Below are 20598 nucleotides of genomic sequence, written 5' to 3' on the forward strand. Positions count from 1 at the left end.
TGGGTGGGACGTGGCACAGCCCAAACAGTGCTTTTGTGGCCTCTGGGGTGGGTGAGAGTTTGAAACAGAGACTGCAGCTCAGCGCCCAGCCTTCACGGCCGTGCGCACTCCAAGGCCCTCCTCAGAGAAAGGTCCCTTCTCCTGGGCTGCCAGATCTTTATGATAAAGGGGTGTGGGCCTACGACCCCCTCATTTGCAGTTTGAGACACAGAAGCCAACCTGCTTCCCAGGGGCTGCTGGGGTCTAGTGAGAGGAACGTTGACCCACCCACCACCCCAGGCACACCCTGCTGTGTGCCCTTGCTCCTGTCCGAGATGGACGGAGACCCCCACCCGAACACACAAGGAGCAGAAGGTCCCCGGATCTTAAACCGTCTCCCAGACCCCTCGACCTCTTCGTCTTCTCCCCGGTATCTGCCAGCTATACTGTGGTGCCTCCTGAGTCAGGCACCCCGTGTGTGTTTCAGCTGTGGCTCCCGCAGAGCTGCTGGCATGCTCCCTTGGCTGGGTGAGATCAGTCTCTTTATTTGGCGGGGTGACCTGTGGGCAGCCCAGGTGACACAAAACCCTTCTCGAGGCTTCGGCCTGTGGGGGAGTGGGCAGGCCCCGAGGGGCTGTGTAGCGGGGGTGTTTCTACCCTCTGCTGCAGAGTGTGCAGCGTGCATGTGTGCCTATTTGCATGAAGCTGTGTGCAGGGTGCATGCTTGTTTGCATGCAAGTGCAGGCAGGTGTTTTACGTGCATGTTTACGTGCACGCGTGCAGGTGTGCATGCGAATGTGCGTGCAGGGGACATGCATGCTTGCATGTGAGTGTGGGCAGCTGTGCGTGCAGGTTGCATACATGCAGGTGTGCATGCATGCGTTTAAATGCTGGTATGAGTGTAGGGTGCATGTGTGCAAGTGTGTGTGCCTAAGTGCAGGTGTGCGTTCAGCTCCCTCCCAGGGAGCGTGCCTGCAAGAAGGCTGACGTGGCAGCCATAGCCACCTCGGCATCTGCTGAGCGTGGGTACATTTTTGGCAGATGAGTGCTGGAGTCGCTCCCAGCATCCTCTCTGCAGCCCTGTCAGATGTGTTTCTGGGGGACCGGAAGAAGCTGAGGGTTCGAACAGCTGGCCCCAGGCCACACAGCTTGAGGCGCCTTTGGAATTGTAACTGCCAGGGACACTGCAGGATCTGGGCTCTCAGATGTCCACTCACAACCTGGGCACTGCTGCGCAAACACAAGCCCCCACCTACCCCACCCTGCCTTGTCGGTGTTCTGGCGCGAGGCTGCCCATGGGCACGGTTGGGTTTCTTCTCCCTGGTTTATAAACATTCAGCCAAAATGAGCAGGTCTGGCAACCTCTCAGATTTTGGAGAGCTGGAGAGAGCACCGACGATAAAGCATGTGCCTTGCATGCAGCCACTGCGACTAGCCCTGGTTCCATCCCTGGCATCCCACATGGTGCCTAGGCACCTGCAAGGGTTACTCCTGAGCACAGAGCCAGGAATAGTCCCTGAGCACTACCAGCTGTGGCCTGGGGGGGTCGGGTGAGGGAACTAAACACTGACATTTGAATTTCTGCTGTAGTTAGAAGACCCAGTGCTACCTGGCTCCCGTTTTCTTGTGACATTTCTTCAGAGCCGACCATCTGCCGTTTCTTTGGGAAGCCGCTCCCTTCCTCTGCCACACTCCCCACTATTCCCTATAGCCCTGAGTGGAAAGCAATTATCTATCACAACATCCAGAATGCTGCTTTCGTACTGTGTACTCAGGAAGGTGTTGGCCAGGGGCTGGGGAGGCGGTGCTATAGAAGCTGCAGCCCCCACTGACCCCCTGAAGCCCCATTGGAGAATAAGTGGACCACAGCTACAGTTTTTCCGGCCCTGTCACGCATTTCTGTTCCATCATGTGTGATGTGTGGGAGTGAGGGCTGAGGCATGATCAGGCTGTCAGGTCTGGTCCTCTTGGCTGGCGCTTCGCAAAGGCACTAAGCGTCAAAGCCTCACCAGAAGCCACAGTCGCCAAGGTTTCAGGGCTCAGGGGGTCCCCCATCCTGAGGAGCCTCAGGTGGGGCCACATCCCCAACCACAAAGAAGATCTCCTTTGTGTTGCACCTGTTGACCCTCATGGACACGGACGGAGTATGGGTCAGCTCCATCTTGTCCTCTTCGCTGGGTGTGACCCACGGGCAGCAGCGGAAGGCGAGCCGGAACCCCGAGCGGAACCTGAAGGGGGTGTCGGTCATATCAGCACAGTAATGGGGGCACTCTGGCCAGTCCTGCAGTAGTGTGGCTGCCCTAGCACCGAGAATGGGCCTCCCAGCTCAGACAGAGAAGGGACCACTAAGTAAAGTATGCTTGGAGGGCCCGTTCGGGATGGGAGATGCATGCTGAAAGTAGACTATAGACCACACGTGATGGCCACTTACTACCACAACACCCAAAAGGAGAGAGAACAAAAGCGAATGCCCTGCCACAGAGGCAGGGTGAGGAGGAATGGAGTGGGGGGTGGGGGGTGGGGTGGGAGGGATACTGGGATCACCGGTGGTGGGGAATGAGCACTAGTGGAGGGATGGGTACTCCATCATTGTATGACTGAAACATAAGCACGAAAATTTGTAAGTCTGTAACTGTACCTCACGGTGATTCATTAAAAAATAAATACATAAAAATAAATAAAAAGATCACTTCAACAACAACAAAAAAGAATGGACCTCCCTTCTAGAAGGTCAGTGCCTTCCTGCTAATTGTCTGCTAGTGCTTAGTGTCTCTTCAGAGACACATTCACGAGGGGGTTGACTCTCAGGAACAGCCAGATACAATCTGGAGCTAGTGGGTACTTCAGCTCAACCAGAGCCGGCACTGCCGCAGACACAGGAAAAGAAACTAGGTACAGGGACCCAGCAATAGTACAGCGGGGAGGGCATTTGCCATCCATGTCTTCCCATACGGTCCTCTGAGCCCATCAGGAGTGATCCCTGTGTGCAGAGCCTGACCAGACTGAACGTTCTCTGCTCCTCACTACAGGAAACTCTCATACATGTCAGCCCTCAGGGGTCTGGAGCAACTGGACAGAAGGTAAGGCACTTAATTTGCATGCGGCTGACCTGGGTTTGATCCCCAGCATCGTCTATGGTTCCCTGAGCCTGCCAGGAATAATCACGGAGCTCAGAGCCAGGAATAAGCCCTGATCATTTCTGGGTGTGGCCCCAAAACAAACCCAAAATGTTAGCACGTGGACTGGATACATAACTGAGTGGGAGAGGGCATGGCTTGCAGCTTGCACACTTGATACACACACACACACACACACACACACACACACACACACACACGCACGCACACACCAAGACACTAAGGCTTGGGTGATGGAGCAAGGCTACAGAGAGGGAGAAGCCTGCCCAGTCAAAGGACAGTGGTGTCAGGTCTCATTGTGGGAGGCCCAGGGTGAGGGGCAACGGGCTCCAGTGGTGTGGGGGAGCCAGGGCCTAGGAGCCTCACCTGTGGTTGAGACAGCAGTAGATAATGGGATTGTACATGGTGGAGCTCATGGCCAGCCAGAAGAGGGCCAGGTAGAGCTGCTGGATGAACTTGTGGTGGTAGATGTCCTCCTGGAAGCTGCCGAGGAGGAAGTAGAGGTGGTAGGGCAGCCAGCACACTGCGAACGTCACCACCACCAGCACCATGGTCTTCACGAACTGGCCCGGGAGAGGCTCAGGTCAGTACCTTCCTCCGCCGGGGAGCCCCAGTCCTCCCTGGACGCCTCCCAAGCACGCCTGTCTGCCTCTGCGGCTCAGTGCCACAGGCCAGGCCCTCTGGACCCCTACCCCTACAGAGAGAGCTCTGTGTCTCCTAGGAAGCTGGGCCAGGGGTGCACTGGAGCCCAGCTCTCCGGGAGGCCTCTGCCCAGGCCCTCCCAATAGCTGAAGCTTGGATATGGTCTCCGTGTCACTGGCCCATCACCTCCCTGGTCACCATGCAGGAAGAGGCCTGGCAGAGAAGTGGTCTGATGCCTAGAAAGCATGCTGAGGACTGTGGGGGTCTGAGTGGGGTGTGTGTGTGTGTGTGTGTGTGTGTGTGTGTGTGTGTGTTTGGGGGTGGAGGGAGGGCACAGGTACATCTGTTGGAATCTAAGACTGGGGCAGAACTGGAAATGCCTATGTTGAGGAACTCAGTGGGATGCTCGCCAGGACACTCCTGCCCTTCTGCCTGGCTTCTCAAACTCTCAATGGATTTAAGATCCCAGTACCCTAAATTCCCTGGAGCTCTCTGAAGCTCTGGGGTTTTAAGACCCCCTGATACCCTAACTTTCTGGAAAGTTCCCTTGACTTTGTATCGGGCCAGAATTCGAAAGGCATGTCCATTAATGCCCGACACAGAAGAACCAGTTCAGGTTCTGGGCAGGGAATGGAACCAGGGTAGGTTAGGCAAACCCGGCCCCACCGGCACCACGGCCAGGCCCCGCCCCCGCCCTGCCCCGCGCGGCCAGGCCCTGCTCCAGCCCCGCCCACCATGGCCAGGCCCCGCCCCCCACCGCGGCCAGGTCCCGCCCCGGCCCCACCCACCTTCTTCTTGGCCTGCAGCTGGCGCAAACTGGCGCCGTGCACGTGCTGCCCAGGAACCGCGCGCCGCCACAGCGTGAAGCCGATGACACTGTAGGCGAGGAACATCACCAGGAGGGGCAGGAAGTAAATGAGAACGATCACCACGAGATGGTACCTGCAAGGAGAGCCAAGACCTTAGGCACCGCACAGCCCTGGGAGAAGGGGGCACACCCCGGCGCTCAGCCCCCTCTCTTTCTGCCGCTCTCCTTAACCCGCCTTCCAAGGTCGTAGTTTGACTTCAAGAAAAGTATATACGAGTGGGAGAGATAGCTCGCTCCCGCCTGGGGATGGATCCCTGTGCCCTTGGTGGTCCCTGGTGCACCTCTGGGAATGATCTCTGAGCTGGCAAAGCCAGGAGTCCCTCCAGCCTCCCCTTCCCCTTTCCCTGGATAATAAAAATAAGCGAAAACAACCATTGGTTTGAGGGCTTACCCCTGCTTCCTCCCAGGTGATAGCAAATGTCAGAAGGGGGAAAAGAGTTCCCTCCAAACCCAAAATTCATCCAAGCGCTGCACTGATGACATTTTAAAATGCAACAGAGGCAGGAGAGTGCCTTAGCCACCGCCGCACCCCCCCCCCCCCCCCCCCCCGCCGCAGCCTGTTTGGAGCGTGTCTTCCGTGGGTGCATCCGTGCACAGCGAGGAGAGCTGTGAGTTTGGTGTCTGCTGCCATATGGCCGGTGGCACATTGTCCTAGAGCTGACCTGGCTCCTCCTCGCCCTGACCATCTGCCTCCCCCAGGACCTGCTGCTCCTTCCTTGGTCGGGAAGGCGGGTCCAGTTAGCAAAGGCCCATGCGGGCCTCTGAGGGAACCCAGCTGCCGCCTCCCCACCTGTAACCATGGAGACCCCCACACACCCGGGCTGTCCTGAGGCCGTTCTGTTTTTCCTTTTGGGAGGGGTGTGCTGCGCATTTCTGATGAGGAGGCCCAGAGGGACGGCCATGCATGGGCCTGAACTCTGGCTCCCCCAGGTAACTCTGCCTTCCTCACTCAGGGGCCGAGGGGTCCCTGACACCCACCCCCATCCCCATGTATCAGCCTCATTGGGCCCCTTTCCAAAACGCTACCACAGGGAGTGAGGGGAGCAGACGATCGGCTCCCAAGATGTCTTTTCAGAGCCCCTGACTGGAGATCTGCATGCCGGAAGGCGTGCTTATCTCTGGAGTTCTGGGGGCTCCTTGCTGCTTCATTCTGCTTCAGCCGTGAATGGCCCCATGAACAGGTAAGAGGGGGAGGAGCAGCAAGGTCACTGTCACCTGGCCTTCAGTGAGAACTCTGAGCTAGATAAACCTCAGGGATCAGCAGGGTCACCTGCCTCTGGATGGAGGGCAGAGAGGGAAACTGAGGCCCAGCAAGACTGCATATGAAACAATGCTCTATACTCAATGGTGAACACAGGACCAGCTCCCGGTCACCAGGATCCACCTCAGGGTCAGAAGAGCTGCCCACACTTAATTTTAAGGAAGACCTTGGGAAAATCAGCTGTGGCCCCTACCTCAGTTTCCCCACTTGATAAATGAGGAAATGATGTCTGGGTCATTCCAAGAAAGATTGAGGAGTATTTCTCCCTGGGGTGGGCTTCCTTCACAGAAGGGGGTACCTAGGGGCCAAAAGTTGAGCATGCCTGGCTCCTGACCCCGCCCTCAGCCTGGGTTATTTTGGTTGTGTTTTTATTTGGGAGCATATTTCTGAAGGGGGCACCAACTTCCTGCATACATGTGCATGCGCACACACACGCGCACACACACACACACACACACACACACACACACACACAAAGCCTGTGGGGATGGATGGAGACCCCAGTCTAAATATCAGACACTTCCCCACCCAAGAACACTTAAATCCCAAGTCCTCTTAGAATTCTATTTCCAGAGCTTAGCCACCATGTTTTCCTGTTGCTCCAGCCGGGCTTGGCCAGTGCGTGGTCCCTGAAGTTCTGGTCCTGCTTCCTGTTCAGGTGGAGAAACACCATCCCCCAGCAGCCATCCCCGAGACATTCTGCTCTCCCCGCCTCTGTGCGTCAGATCTGTGCCTTTCCCAAGGTATCTTTGGGCAGTGTCCTCCTGGGCAGGGGTGTGGAGACCTCCAGAGACCCCGGGAGGGGCTCTCCTCCTCCAGACGCCTCAGCCCCTGGGAACTGACTTCACAGGGGATGATGCCATCCCTTGCCTTGAGGCTGGGTGTCCCCTTTCAGCCCGTGCTCAGGACAGACTAGGACAAGGGAGGCCAAATTGTATGTGCCTGGGGAGTGGGGGTGGGTTGCCATGGCAACCTGAAGGCACTGTGCTGGCTGGGCTAAGTCTGTCCACCTCTAGGTTGGTTTCTGGTCCCCCTGGTTAAAACCATCACGCACTTCCGTCTGCTCACCCACCCTGCCCTGCTGGGCGTCAGGGAGCCACCCAGTGAGAAGTGCAGGGGAGAGGACTGGGCAGGGCGGGGAGTCACAGGCCAGGCTGAGATCTTCAGACCCTCCCAGCCCCCATTCTTGGCCCCCTCAGCGTGAGGAAGGCACCAGGTGTGCGCCCAGCTCACCCCAGGCTCACCTGCCCTTTCCTCTGCCTCAGTACTCTGGGGCTCTGCTGCTGGGCATTTGCAGTGCTCTCCCCCAGTCCCTGCACCCCTCCAGCCCAGGCCCCAAACCCTTACCTGCGTGTACAGACTTCACACAGATACACTTCCCAAACCCTTACCTGTGTGCTCACACTCACAAACATACCAGGTCTTACACACATCCCACAGCCGCATGTACACACTCCCCCACAAACCATCCCCCAAACCCGTACCTGTGAGCATGTGTATACACATCTCAGAATATATCTGCAGACGCACACTCACAGACACATTCACATTCTTACACACAGCCCCAAATCCATCCTGCATGTACACACATCCACATATACTCACCCATATACTTTATGTGCACACTTTCACAATACTACCCTACACACACCCTAAACTCATGCCTGCATGCACAGACTTCCACATATACCCATATACACATCTTAAACCCATGTCTGTGTGCATACACTTCCACATATACCCTAATACACACCCTAAACCCATGCCTGCATGCACACACTTCCACATATACCTTCACACACATACTAAACCCATGTCTGTGTGCATACACTTTCACATATACCCCCACACACATCCTAAGCCCGTGTCTGTGTGCACACACTTCCACACCCGCATCCTCCATACTCGGTGAGCAGCTGCACATACCCATGCAATAGCATTGCACACACATGCACACAGCTGTGTATGCATCCTCATCAACGGCCACACACACCCCTACCTGAGGCCAGCATGGTGAGGAGAGTGGGCAGTGAGGCAGGAGTGTCCACAGCGAAGCCCCTGCTTTCCCATAGACAGTGTGACCCATCATGGTACTTCGTAGTTTGGTGCCTCCATTTGGGTCACCATCCCCAAATTTGGCATAATAGCAGTGTCCCAGATTTTAGTGAAGTTGTAGATTCATATGGGTAAAGAACTCAAAGCAAACCTGATGCTCAGTATCAAGTGCTCCGTTTTATGGGCTCTCCGGATCCCAGAGACACTGGAATCGTGCCCCCCTATAGAAAATGCCCATATGCACACATGCACCCCAGCCCCCCACGCTCCTCGGCCACTGCCTTACATGAGGGGTGTCCTGCCCCCGCTGTCCTTGGGCCAGGCCACCAGGCACTTGGTGGCGCCTTGGTCTTTGGCGATGGTGGAGTAGAAGCACTGGGGGAAGGCAAGGGCCAGGGCCACCAGCCAGATGCCCGCGATCACCGCTCTGGTAGCCAGAGCTGACAGCCGGGGCTGGAAGGGGTGCACGATGGCCATGTACCTGTGAGCAGAGGGCAGAGTGAGGGGTGGGCACCCTCGTGTCAACCTGGGCCCCAGCCCTGCCCCCTAACCCCTGACAACATGCATGGCAGGAGACGCCCATAGACGCAGTATGGAACCCCCAGAAGCCCCGTCCACACCGACTCCCTCCCACCCAGTCTATGTGTGCTCGGAGGCCACAGCGGGCGTCCCTCTGGCCATGCGTGGAGCTCAGCCCAGCAGCCCCCTCAGCACGGGCCAGCCCCAGCGGGCAGGAACATCAGCAGAGCCCACGGTGCTGCTGCCCACAGCTCTCTGCCCTGATGGCCATGCCCGCGCCCCCGTCCCCTCAGCAGCCGCCACCTCACACAGCTGAGCCCCAGGGGCTTGGCCCACAGGACCCAGGACCTCAAACTCCATTTTAGTGAATTTCTGGTGAGTTTCTGTTTTCAGGCAGCACTCAGCAGTGCTCGGGGCTTACTCCTGGCTCTACTCAGGGATCACTCTTGGTGGAGTTTGGGGCACCATAGGGGGTGCCAGGAATAGAACCCACATGCGAGGCGAGCACCTTAGCCTCTACACTATCTCTCTGACCCTGAATCTCAATTAATTGTTGTTGCTTGGGTCGAGCACTTCTGACAGTGCTCAGGGGTCCTGTGGTGCTCGGGAGACCATGCAGTTCTGGGGAGCAGAGGGCAGAGTGAGGGAGGACTGAACCCGGTGTTCCTGCATGCACAGCGCCTCCTGAATGTGTTCTGGGACCCTTCCACGCCCCTCCCATGAACATGGGTATCTCATGGGCTGTGGTCAGGGTTGAAGCACATTAGGACTAGATGATAACATCCCCTTGCCCCCAGTGACCAGCCCTGCCCTTTCCCAGTGACCAGGCCCTGGACAGTCAGGCTGAGTGCACCAGCGAGGTGGGGGGTGCGGTCCAAGTTCCTCCATGTTCTTGAGTCTTCTCCTCCCACAGTGAGGAAGCTGCCCCAAGGGTCAACTTGGAGGCTCAGCTGGTGTCTAGGGGTGGGGGGAAATGGGAACTCGTCCTGTAGCCGAGAGCAGGTCCGCACATGGATTCACAAAGACCCAGACCCGGATCTGGACGGCTCTGCTTTCTGCGGCCTGGAGCAATCGGCCCGAGCTCCCTGGGAAGTGCGCTGGTTTATTCTGAGGCCGGGGCACAAAGGCGCAGACGGGCCAAGTGGCACCCAAATTCTCTGAGCATGTTTGGGAAGCCACCCAATCAAACCAAATAAAATAAAACTAAGTCATCAGAGATGTCGTGGTTGGAGAGGCAGCATGGGGGGCAGGGGGCTGGCCTTGCATGCAGCTGACTCGGGTTCCATCCCTGGCACCCCATACAGACCCTCAAGCACCACTAGAAGTGATTCCTGAGTGCAGAGCCAGGAGTAAGCCCTGAGCATTGCCAGATGTGGCCCCAAATCAAATCAAAATCATCAGAGACGCGTTTGGTCCTCTCTGAGACTAATCAATCCCGGGACAAGAGTACAGCAATGTCCGGCCTCGCCCTGCTGTGGGGTTGCGGGCATGAAAGGGTTACTGACTCTGCGACCGTGAGCATTTCTCATGTGTGTGCATGCATGCACATGGACTGCTGCATCGCCCCTGCCACTGTGCCCTCTGCCCAGAATATTCCATTCCTGAGTCCACAAGGCTTGGCTGGGTCCCAGACCCACACGGCTAGTGCCGAGGCTCTGTCTCACCTTCCCCCTCCAACACGGCCCCTGTGTGTGGGCCCCTTTCCTCTCCTGCTTTCCCTCATGCCCTCAGTGTGCTCCTGTCATTTCTTTCTTCATGTGTTTATTTAAACTCTCACAAGGCCAGGTCTGCTCTTTTTTTCCCCCCTTTAACACCCAGCATCTGTACCTAGCAAACATATGAATGAGTAGAAGAGGGGAGAGTGGCCGATTACAGGACCGTTCCTCTTACCAGGGGCTCAGTGGCTTCTTGCCGGGGCTCCTGGCTCCCACCCTACTCAATAGCTCACTTGCCCCCTTTGCCCTTCTTAGCCCCTAAAAAGGAAGTTCCATGAGCCCGTGAGTTTGGGATAAACTTTTCCCACTGGTGTTTATATCAGAGGGAACATTCAAATATTTGTTGAATGAATTAAAGAAAATCTTCATGGAGCTCTGAGCAATAACCGGGGGTGGAATGACATTTGGTATTAGGGCACAGCATCACTTGGGGGAGCAGACCCAGGCCGGGGGTCCTGACGCCCTCCCTCTAACCTCCGCAGCCCGGCGGGTGCATTGAGATGACGGTTTTCGAGCTTGGGCCCTTCCCAGCAGAGCTCAGGGGCTACTCCTCACTCTGTGTTCACGGATTGCTCCTGCCAGGGACCCTGCTTGGTGTCGGTGATAGAACTGGGGTCGGCCACATGCAAGGCAATCGCCTTAATCCCTGTCCCCTCTCTCCAGCCTTCGTTTTATATTTGGAATTAGTACAAGTCAATTGTCCGGATGAGATTTTTAGAGAAGCTCCGTAGAGAAATAGCCAAGAGTTTGCTGGGGCAGGTTGAAGTGAAGCAGAGACTCGGGTAGGGACAAGATGGACTGCAATTCGCATTTACCAGCAGCCTGGGGTCTTTCCTGGGCCCCCCTTCTGTTTGCTTTTTCCCAGACAAGAGCAATGCTTCTTGCTCCAAAACTGGCCCTTCCTGCCACACAACATTAACGGGGACCCTGGAGGGAGGGGGCCCCCCGGTTGCCCCTGCCCTGTCTCAGCTTCCTTCAGTGAATCAGCGAGGGTCCCATGGGCTTATATGGCAACTGCATATAAATGTATCTCATCTATACCATAGAACCCCTTCTGCCCAAAGTATATTCGAGCTTGGAATCAGAGAACAGTAGAAACAGATTTCTTTTATTTTTCTGGGCCACACCTTTTGGTGCTCAGGGCTTACTCCTGGCTCTGCCCTCCTGGCAGGGCTGGGGGGACCATATAAAATGAAACCTGGGTTGGCTGCTTGCAAGACAAACACCCTACACACTATCGCTCCAGCCCTGCAAGCAGCTTTCCTGTCCTGAAATAAATGCACTACAGGGAATAGAGTATGGGTGAAGGCACTGCCTTATATATGCACTACAGGGAACAGGGTATGGGTGAAGGCACTGCGTTGCCCGCAGCTGACCCAGGCTTTATCCCCAGCTCCCTGTATGGTCCCTGAGCACTTCCAGGAATGATTCCTGAGTGCAGTCAGGAGTAAGCCCCGAGCACCGCAGGATGTGGCCCAGCACCCATCTTCCAAGGAAAAAGGGGGAAATAAAAAAAAAGACTTTAACAAAGATCAGCCTCAGAGACTACGGAAGACTCCAGGACACTGCCCAGTCTTCCTGCCCAGCCCGGAATCAGGCAGGCGCAGAGTTCTTCTGTGTCCCCTCCGCCTCCCGTTTCTTAGTCCTACATTCCTGCCCCCCAGACATATCCTGTAGGCTGAGGGTCTGGTGGGGGTTAGTTCCCGGGGCTCTGCTCTCGTGGTGTGACTACAGGCAAGTCGTCAGCCTCCTCTGATCCACAGCAAAGGGACTCAGGGGCCCACCCCCCACCCCGAACCCCACCCGCCCCGTCTTGCCTGTCTGCGGCGATGGCCGTCATGGAGTAGATGCTGACAAATATGGCCATGATGGGGAAGAGGTTCTGGAAGTAGCAGAAGGCGCGGCCGAAGTACCAGATGTTGTGGCTGGCGTAGATGAAGTTGAAGGCGGTGTTGAAGGCGGCCATGCAGAGGTCGGCCAGGGCCAGGTTGACGATGAAGTAGTTGGTGACGGTGCGCATTCGAGGGTGGGCCAGGATGATCCACATGACCGTGGCGTTGCCGGTCACGGCCACCAGCACCAGAACCAGGTAGGCTGTGGCCCACAGAGCCAGCTGCCAGCCAGGCATAGAGAAGGCGGTGAGGCCCGTGGTGTTGTTGCTCTCGAAGTCCCAGGAGAGTTCGGTGTCCGTGCCAGGGCCGTGGGCTCCCATGGCTGCACCCAGGCCCACAGGGTTCTGCTCCTTGGCTTCCCTGTGAGTCCTAGAGAGGAGCGATGTTCCGGGGTTTGTGGGCACAGGGGCAGAACAGGGCACGTCCCCAGGGCCAGGCCACGCCCACGCTCACTCGGGATGGGCAGGCTGAGGTGCATCCCGCCGAGGCCGGCCTCTCAGGCCCCCTGCAGCTGGAGTGCTCTGGGCTGTGGCAGTCTGGAGCCCATCGACAGAGAGCAGGGGACGTCCCTGTGGAGATGCAGCACCCCCCCCCCCCCACCGCTCCATCATGCTTGTGGGCAAGAAGGGCCCCAGAGGGGATGGCAGAGGGGGGCAAGCCACTGCCCACTCCCGGCCCCCAGTGCTCCCCACGCCTCTCTGCATCAGGGCCCCCCGATCCCACAGTACCAGTCAGCACTGTTGCCTCTCCAGGCTTTGGGGATGAGGCAGTGCAGCCTGTGGGCCCCCGACTCCCCCTCTGCTTCTCACCCACCGCAGGATTGGCAGGGGGGCCTTGGTAGGGGGTGCCGCAGGCCCAGGGGTGGAGATTCATGCCCTCCCTGAGGCCCACCCCTCCACGCACGGCCAGCAGGGCTCTTGAGGAACGCTTTAGGGTTGGCTGCCGAGCTGAGCGCCGTGGAGGGTATGGGGGCCTCAGTGGGTGTTTACATCCAGCGACAAAGCTCTGGAGTGGGCCAGACCGGAGTGATGGGTGAGTTCCTGCATTTCCAGCCGTGGGGCTCTCCGTTCGTTTGTGGGTTGCAGGTGAGATGAGGTGTTTAGGGGTCCCTGCGGGTCCGGGCCCCTCCCTTTCAGAGCCACTCTTCAATGACGACAGGGCTCACGGGTCCTCTGTCACCCTGGAAAGGACAGAGTCAGCCAGGTTGGTGGGGAGGAAAGTTGGCCCCAGGGACTCTCACTGTGGACCACAGCACCACAGGGAGGCTGCACTGCTGCTAAGCCTGCGTGTACACGGGCAGGTGTGTGAGTGCACACGTGTACACGCACAGCTCCATGCACAGACATGCACACGTGGGCATGTGTGTATGCCTAAAGACACGTGCACATGTGTGCATGTGCCTGTCTGGTGTGCAAATGTGTTTGTGCCTGAATGTGAATACATACACACACATGCATATGTGCATGTGTGCACACATACATGTATATGTGCACGTGTGTTTATGTGCATTATGCATGCATATATTCATGTGTACTCCTGTGTGAGCTTGTGTATGTGTATGCATTTGTGTGTGTGGTGTTTGCATGTGTCTGTGTGTGCCCTTGTGTGATGGTGGGGTACAGTGTGCACACCTGTGGGTGTGTGGCCTGGACAGTGAGGCAGGCCCAGGAAGCCTGGCGAGTCCCGGTGGGCAGGGAAGGGCTGTCCTATCCCCCTGTCCCTCTGCCCTCCTGGGCCTGTGCTCCGCCTTCTGCTCTCTGTCAGAAGGTTCCTGGACCCTGAGTCCTCCTGTGGGGCTTCTGCCCAGCCAGAATCCGCCATGGCCGCAGCGGGCTGGTGCCGTGCCAGGCGGGGGCAGAGCCATCTGCTCTCGGGAGAGGCCCCTTGGCCGCAGCCAAGCAGGGGATAGTTCGTCTCCTTTCCGGAGGTGGAATGTGTGGAAATAGGGTGGAAGCAGGAGGGTCCGTCTGTTCTGTGCCCGCCCGCCGCAGTCGGGCCTACTAAGCCCTGAGTCCACTGCCAGCCAGGGCGGGGGCTCCAGGGAGTCATGTTCTGGCACAGAAGCCCCAAACTGTCTCCATCCTTCCTGTCCAAACCGTCCTGCCCTCTCTGGGCCCACAGGCATGGTACCTAACTGCATTTCATTCCCAGCTCCCTAAATCACGTGTACCCGCAGTTCTCCAGCCCAGCGTTTTGATGAACTGCACCTTTCCTCTGCGCTATGTCTCTGCTGGTCCTCCCTCCAGCACTCTGCTTCCTCTGGGGCAGGAGGTTTAGTAAGAAGCCACCTGTGGGCAGCGGAGGGGAGAAGCAGAGGGAGGGGGAGAGGCAGTTGTCCTGCTTACGTCGGTGGACCCCACGGGTGACTCACGTGAGTCATGAGGAGAGAAAGATGGTCACTTTCTCCCACTCCGCCTCTGCCACCCAGTCCCGCTGGGGAGACTAGGCCTGGTAGAGTCTGCAATAAGCCCCTGCTCAGCCCAGGCCTGAGCCCTGCCAGCCTCACCAGGTGGCCCTCAGGCCACACTTGAAGTCCACTTGGTCTGCCAGTCACCGATTTCTCGGGGAGCCACGGACTCAGGCTGGGGAGAGGATTTGCTCTTTGTGGGAAAGGAAAGACCATTCCCAGGCCTGACCCAGCGTTTTCGGGTTCTTGTCTCGCTCACAGAAAAGAATTTCAGGAGTAGACAAGCAGGGAAGTAAAAGAGATTTTATTTGGAGGGTTTAAGGTGTGGAGGGAGAGAGGGTGAAAGAAAGAGAGTAACGCGCTCAAGAGAGAACGTGGCCTTCTCCCAGGGCGGAGAAAGCCTTGAATGGGCTTTTGGGTTAGCTTTTATGGGCTCTTCTCGGGATATCTTGGTCTGGAATGTTCTGGATTCTTCTCTGGGCTGAATCACTAAAGTTGGAGTATTCAAGGAATTTTCTTCATGGGGAGGGGTCCAGTCTCCTCAGGATCCGCTGCTCAAGGTCTTATCCGTATCCACAAGGTGGGGCTGCCTTGGAATTTTCCTCCCAGAAGTTTTGCTGACCTGTTTCATTGCCCAGGGCCTTTCCCTACCTACCTGCCTAGTCACTGCCACCACGCACGGGGTCGGGCAGCTGCTTGGAAGGACCCAAAAGGGCCCTGGAGATTCAAAGGTGGATTGTTCAAAGGTCTGTTCCTGGACATCCTTACGGCACAGGGAGGAGAGGGGTGGCGGGGTCTAGGCAGGGGTAATGACCGGAGGCCTGGCACATGGCAGATGCCCCTGAATGAAGGAATAAGGGGGAGCGCAGCAAAGAGCGTGCAGGGTGCTGTGTTCCCATGGGGGCTGCAGCGCCAATGGGGAGAGAGCGTCTGCGCGCAGGGCGTCGGCTCCTCTCGGGAGCTAGCTCTGCGCCCTGCCTGTCTCGGCCTGCACTTCCGCAGTCCTGCATGTGGGAGGTGGCGGAGGGAGCCCTTCGGGGGGAGGGACACCAGGCTGCGGCTGCACGAGCCGGGCAATGCATCACGCTGAAATGAGCCGACGAGTGTTTACATGGGCCCCACTCCTGTTGTACACAGAGCTCAGAGCTCAACCACGGAACGCTCATTTCTCAACATCAGGCTGCGCCCGATCTATGTCCATCTATGGCAGGCACAGGAGGAGTGGGGGAGGGCGAGACCTCTGAGGGGGCACCCGGACGCCCAAGCACGCACTGCCTGACTGGGTAGCTGGTGCGGGGTGCGGGGTGTCAGGCCCTTGGCAGCCTGGGCACTGCAGAGGGAGGTTTTGGCATTTGCCCAGACTACATAAAGGAAGAAGGAGAGAGGATTGGCAGGGGGTTGGAAGGTCTTGCTGCCCTGGGCCCTGCGGTGGGGCTGTTGACCGGGCAGGAAACTCGACATCAGGAGAGACTCGGGTCTCGACCTCACGAGACTTCCAGCCAAGTTAGGCGGCGAAGTCTTCACATCAGTACTGAAAAAAGGCAGCAGCATTCCTAGCTGGGCAGTGGGCACTGCCAGGAGTTGTAGCTTGTGAGGAGGGAACGAGACGCTCTGGAGGTAGAGGACACAGTGGGGGCTGCCCCGAGTGCAGCCTGGAGGTGATAGAGATGGGGCTGCTGGGGGAACGGGCCCCAAGCAAACAGCCTTACGATGGAGGCAGGTAGACAGGGAAGGCCCAGTCCCAAGGCAATGGCAAAAGCCACTGCACTGCACTGTAGCACTGTTGTACCATTGTTCGTCGATTTGCTCGAACGGGCACCAGTCTCCATTGTGAGATTTGTTGTTAGTGTTTTTGGCATATCGAATATGCCACGGGGAGCTTGCCAGGCCCTGCCGTGAGGGTAGGATACTCTCGGTAGCTTGCTGGGCTCTCCAAGAGGGGCGGAGGAATCAAACCTGGGTCGGCCTCATGCAGGGCAAACACCCTACCTGCTGTGTTATCACTCCAGTCCGGCAAAAGCCAAGCTTGCAGAAAAAAAGCTCCCTGTGGTGTATTCGATATGCCCAAAACAGTAACAATAACAGGTCTCGTTCCCATGACCCTGAAAGAAGCCTCCAGTCATTGGGAAAGACGAGTAAGAAGAGACTGCTAAAAATCTCAGGGCTGGAACTAATGAAGACATTACTGGAGCCCACTCGAGTAAATTTACTGTGGGGTGACAGTGATACAGTGATCTCTATTTCATAGAAAGTTGAATTGCTTTGTCTGCTACAGCTTAGTTGGATGCTAGTGCATGTCATACACAGATAAGAACACTAGGGGGCAACCTTATAGCTTTAATCCTGACCACAGTGGCCTCAATAGGACAATGAATTTTGTGAAGCTGACCACTAGCAGGAGCTGACTGGGGCTGCTATTTGCTGAGCCAAACTCCCTCACTCCCAAGCATGCCTCCCCTCCAAACAGCAGGGCCCCCCCCCCACGTGCACTCCTTTCTCTGCTATGAATTTCCGAAAGTGGACCTGGTCCCTGAGCTCCAAACCTGGCCATCATCACCAGTTTCTTCCTCCTCTCTCTGACTCTTCTGCCTCTTTAATCATAGCCCATCCAGTTCTCTCCATCTCCTCTTCAATGGGCGTCGCAGGCTCTTGTCACCTGCTGCGTACATCTGTTATTCATATTCTTCCCTCTGTCTCAGAATGGGTTGAGGTTCTTACATCTATTTTCCTTTTACCCTTAATTTTTTTTTTTTGTTCTTTTCTTTGGGAGCCAGCAGAGGAACCAGGTGTACGGGACCTGGGACTGAGATCTCCAAGCCTGCTTGGATTGGGACTGAGCCTTCTCCATCCAAACCCCTCATTTTCCAGTAGCCTGGCAGCCACACTCACAAACTGCCCCCAGCGCCTTATTGTCCCACCAACAGCCAACATCCAGAGACTATAAGACCAAGCTCCCAGAAGCTTTGTGGCCACGTGACATCTAATAGCCTTGTTCTCCTTCTTGGAGAACCTGACAAGCTACCAAGAATCTATGGCCCACATGGGAGAGCCTTGCAAGCTCCTCATGGCATATTCATATCCCAAATACAGTAAAAGATATATACATACCTCTTGGAGAGCCTGGCAAGATACTGAGATTATCCTGCCCACACGGCAGAGTCTGGCAAACTACCCATGACGTTTTTGATATGCCAAAAACAGTAACGATAGGTATCATTCCCCTGACCCTGAAAGAGCCTCCGGTCGTTGGGAAAGACAAGTAAGGAGAAGCTGCTAAAATCTTGGAGCTGAGTGTAATAGAGATGTTACTGGTGTCCACTTGAGTAAATCGACGAACAACGGGATAACAGTGATACAGTGATTCTTGGGGCTGATACCTAGCTGTGCTCTGGGCTTATTCTCTATGCTCTATGCTCTGTGCTCAGGGGTCATGCCAGGCATGATCCTCAAGAGAGTCAGGTATCAAACCAGAGTTGATTGCATACAAAGCAAGAGCCTAACTCTTGTACTTTCTCTTTAGCTTTGCCCTTTGAATTATTTTTAGTTTAATTTGGTTGGAGAGATGTATAATTTAAGAGGCAACTAAGACTAAAAGCTTATAAGAATGAAAAGTCACCCTTTGTAATATTTTTTCTAATCTCAGTACCTGTCTTCACAAGCATCTGGTTTTAGTTCTTTCAGCTGTTTTTCCTGGAATGCATTACATATGTCTTAATAACATGTAGCACCGTAATACTGTTGTCCTGTTGTTCGTTGATTTGCTCGAGAGGGCATCAGTAACGTCTCCATTGTGAGATTTGTTGTTACTGTTTTTGGCATATCGAATACACCACGGGGAGCTTGCCAGGCTCTGCCATGCAAATGGGATACTCTCGATAGCTTGCTGGGCTCTCCGAGAGGGACGGAGGAATCGAACCCGGTGGGTTGCATGCAAGGCAAATGCCCTACTCACTGTGCTATCACTTCAGTCCTAATATAGTATTACTTATTTAATTATTTTATATTTTTCTTTCATGAAACCTGATTTCACAGTCTGTATTTCATACTGAAAATCCAGATCACCTTTTTCCCATCTGCAACATGGGAGGCTTCTGTAATACTATTTCTTAATTTGCAGGTTTAAGTGATTTTCCTCTAACATTTTTTGAGTAGGGAATATTATTTTCAGAGAGGGACCACATGGAGCAATGCTCTGGGTCTCTCCCGGCAGTGCTCAGTAGACCGTATGGTGCCAGGTATTAAACCCAGACCTCCTGCATGCAAAGACTACATCCAGCATCTCTCTGGTCTCTTCGCTCATCTTTTTTTTCTCATTTATCAACTTGAAGGAATTTGTATACTTTCAGTCTCTCATTAAAAAAAAAAGGTGGGGCCACAACTGTTGATTCTCAGGCCCCAGACATTCAAGGTATGTGCCCTCCCCCTAGCCACATCTAGCCACAATCATGCCTCAAGTCTCAATTGACTAAATTGTTTTTGCTTTTTCTGGCCACACCCAGCAGTGTTCAGGGCTTACTCCTGGTGGGTTCCGGGGACCATATGGGATACCCAGAATTGAACCCAGGTCAGCCAGGTACAAGGCAAGCACCCTACCTGCTGTGCTATCTCACCAGGCCCAGATGTTATCAACATGTGTTTTGGTTAGGTTTTGGTGGGGTGGTGTTTGGGCCATATTGGGCTCTGCAGATCATATGGGATGCTGGAGATGGAACCCTGTCGGCTGCATCTAAGGCAAATGCCCTGTCCATTGTACTGTCTCTTCAGCCCATTAAATTAATGACATAAATGACCCCTTGTAGTTCTCAGTGCTCCTTGTGGCACCAGGATTTGAACGAGGGTTGGCAGGATCAAGGCTAACATGTGAGTTTTCTGTAATACTATTTCTTAATTTGCAGGTTCAAGTGATTTTCCTCTAACATTTTTTTGAGTAGGGAATATATCTGACTCTTATTTTTAGGAAGGGTGCTCTCTATGGCTTCCCTGTCCCTTTATAAAGAAAATTAAATATTAAGGCTCCGTAATTCACCTGGCTATTCTTCACTGAGTATCAGAAGCAACATGTTCCGACACTAGCCTCACCACCAGTGTTAGCTTCCTCCCCCCCAGTATCTTCCCACCCCCCTGCCTGATGTCAGGCACGTTTTCAAGTTTGATTTTTACAGTTCAGATGTCATGCTTGCAGCATTGTTGGCTTTGCAGTTTATATATGTGTATCTATACATATGCCACATATGTACCAGTACATGCCTATACCACACCTATGCGCCCAAGGCCCTGATCCTGACCCCTGTTACCTTCCTCTGTCTCTTCTTTTTTACTTTGTTTTTGGGCCACACCCAGTGATGCTCAGGGGTTACTCCTGGCTCTGCACTCAGGAATTACTCCTGGAGATGCTCAGGGGGCCACATGGGATGCCGGGGATTGAGCCCTGGTCAGCCACATGCAAGCCTTCCCCACTATACTATCACTCTGGCCCCTCATCTGTCTCTTCTTATTCCCCCGCTCTATTTCTTTCCTTCCCTGGCCCTTTCATTTCTGTGACTAAGGGTTAAGTGCTTGGGGGGTCTTCAGAGCTACAGCTTGTGGTATACAGGGTGCCATGAGGTGCCAGGGATTGAACTTGGGGCATTTGGCATGCAAGGCAAGAACTCTGACCCTTTGAGCTAACTTCTCAGCTCTTATATTTTCTCTTGTGAGTGAATAATATCCTTGGAAGTAGAAAGATTCTTATATTATGGTTACTTCCTCCCAGTAACCCATTGGTGTGTCTCCCTACCCCAGGTTCAAGACCTAAAACACTCGTGGTTGTCTGATTCCCTTTAAAGGAAACTACTCTTTCTAGTGGAAGGTCTATGGGTTCTTCTCTTTTCTTTGGAATGTAGCCATTTATTGATTTACCATGCATGTAATGGTAACACTGTTTTTTTTTTTTTTTGCCTTTTTGGGTCACACCTGGCAATGCACAGGGGTCACTCCTGGCTCTGCACTCAGGAATTACCCCTGGTGGTGCTCAGGGGACCATATGGGATGCTGGAAATAACTCAGGTCAGCCACGTGCAAGGCAAAAGCCCTACCCGCTGTGCTATTGCTCCAGCCCAAATGGTATCACTTTTAATGTTGTCC

At 55.1% G+C, this 20598-nt stretch overlaps 1 protein-coding gene across 1 annotated transcript; it reads right to left on the reverse strand.

Moving 5' to 3' along the window:
* Positions 1-129: 129 nt before the first annotated feature.
* TACR2 (tachykinin receptor 2) lies at positions 130-12388 on the reverse strand. The gene is made up of 5 exons (XM_004617081.2): positions 11994-12388; positions 8229-8423; positions 4547-4700; positions 3483-3679; positions 130-2207 (listed from the first exon to the last, which is right to left on the reverse strand). Exons 1-5 carry the CDS (start codon positions 12386-12388, stop codon positions 2012-2014), a joined length of 1137 nt encoding a protein of 378 aa, XP_004617138.1. The 3' UTR covers positions 130-2011.
* Positions 12389-20598: the final 8210 nt, after the last annotated feature.

The sequence above is a fragment of the Sorex araneus genome, chromosome 5, assembly GCF_027595985.1.
Source record: "Sorex araneus isolate mSorAra2 chromosome 5, mSorAra2.pri, whole genome shotgun sequence".
NCBI lineage: Eukaryota > Metazoa > Chordata > Mammalia > Eulipotyphla > Soricidae > Sorex > Sorex araneus.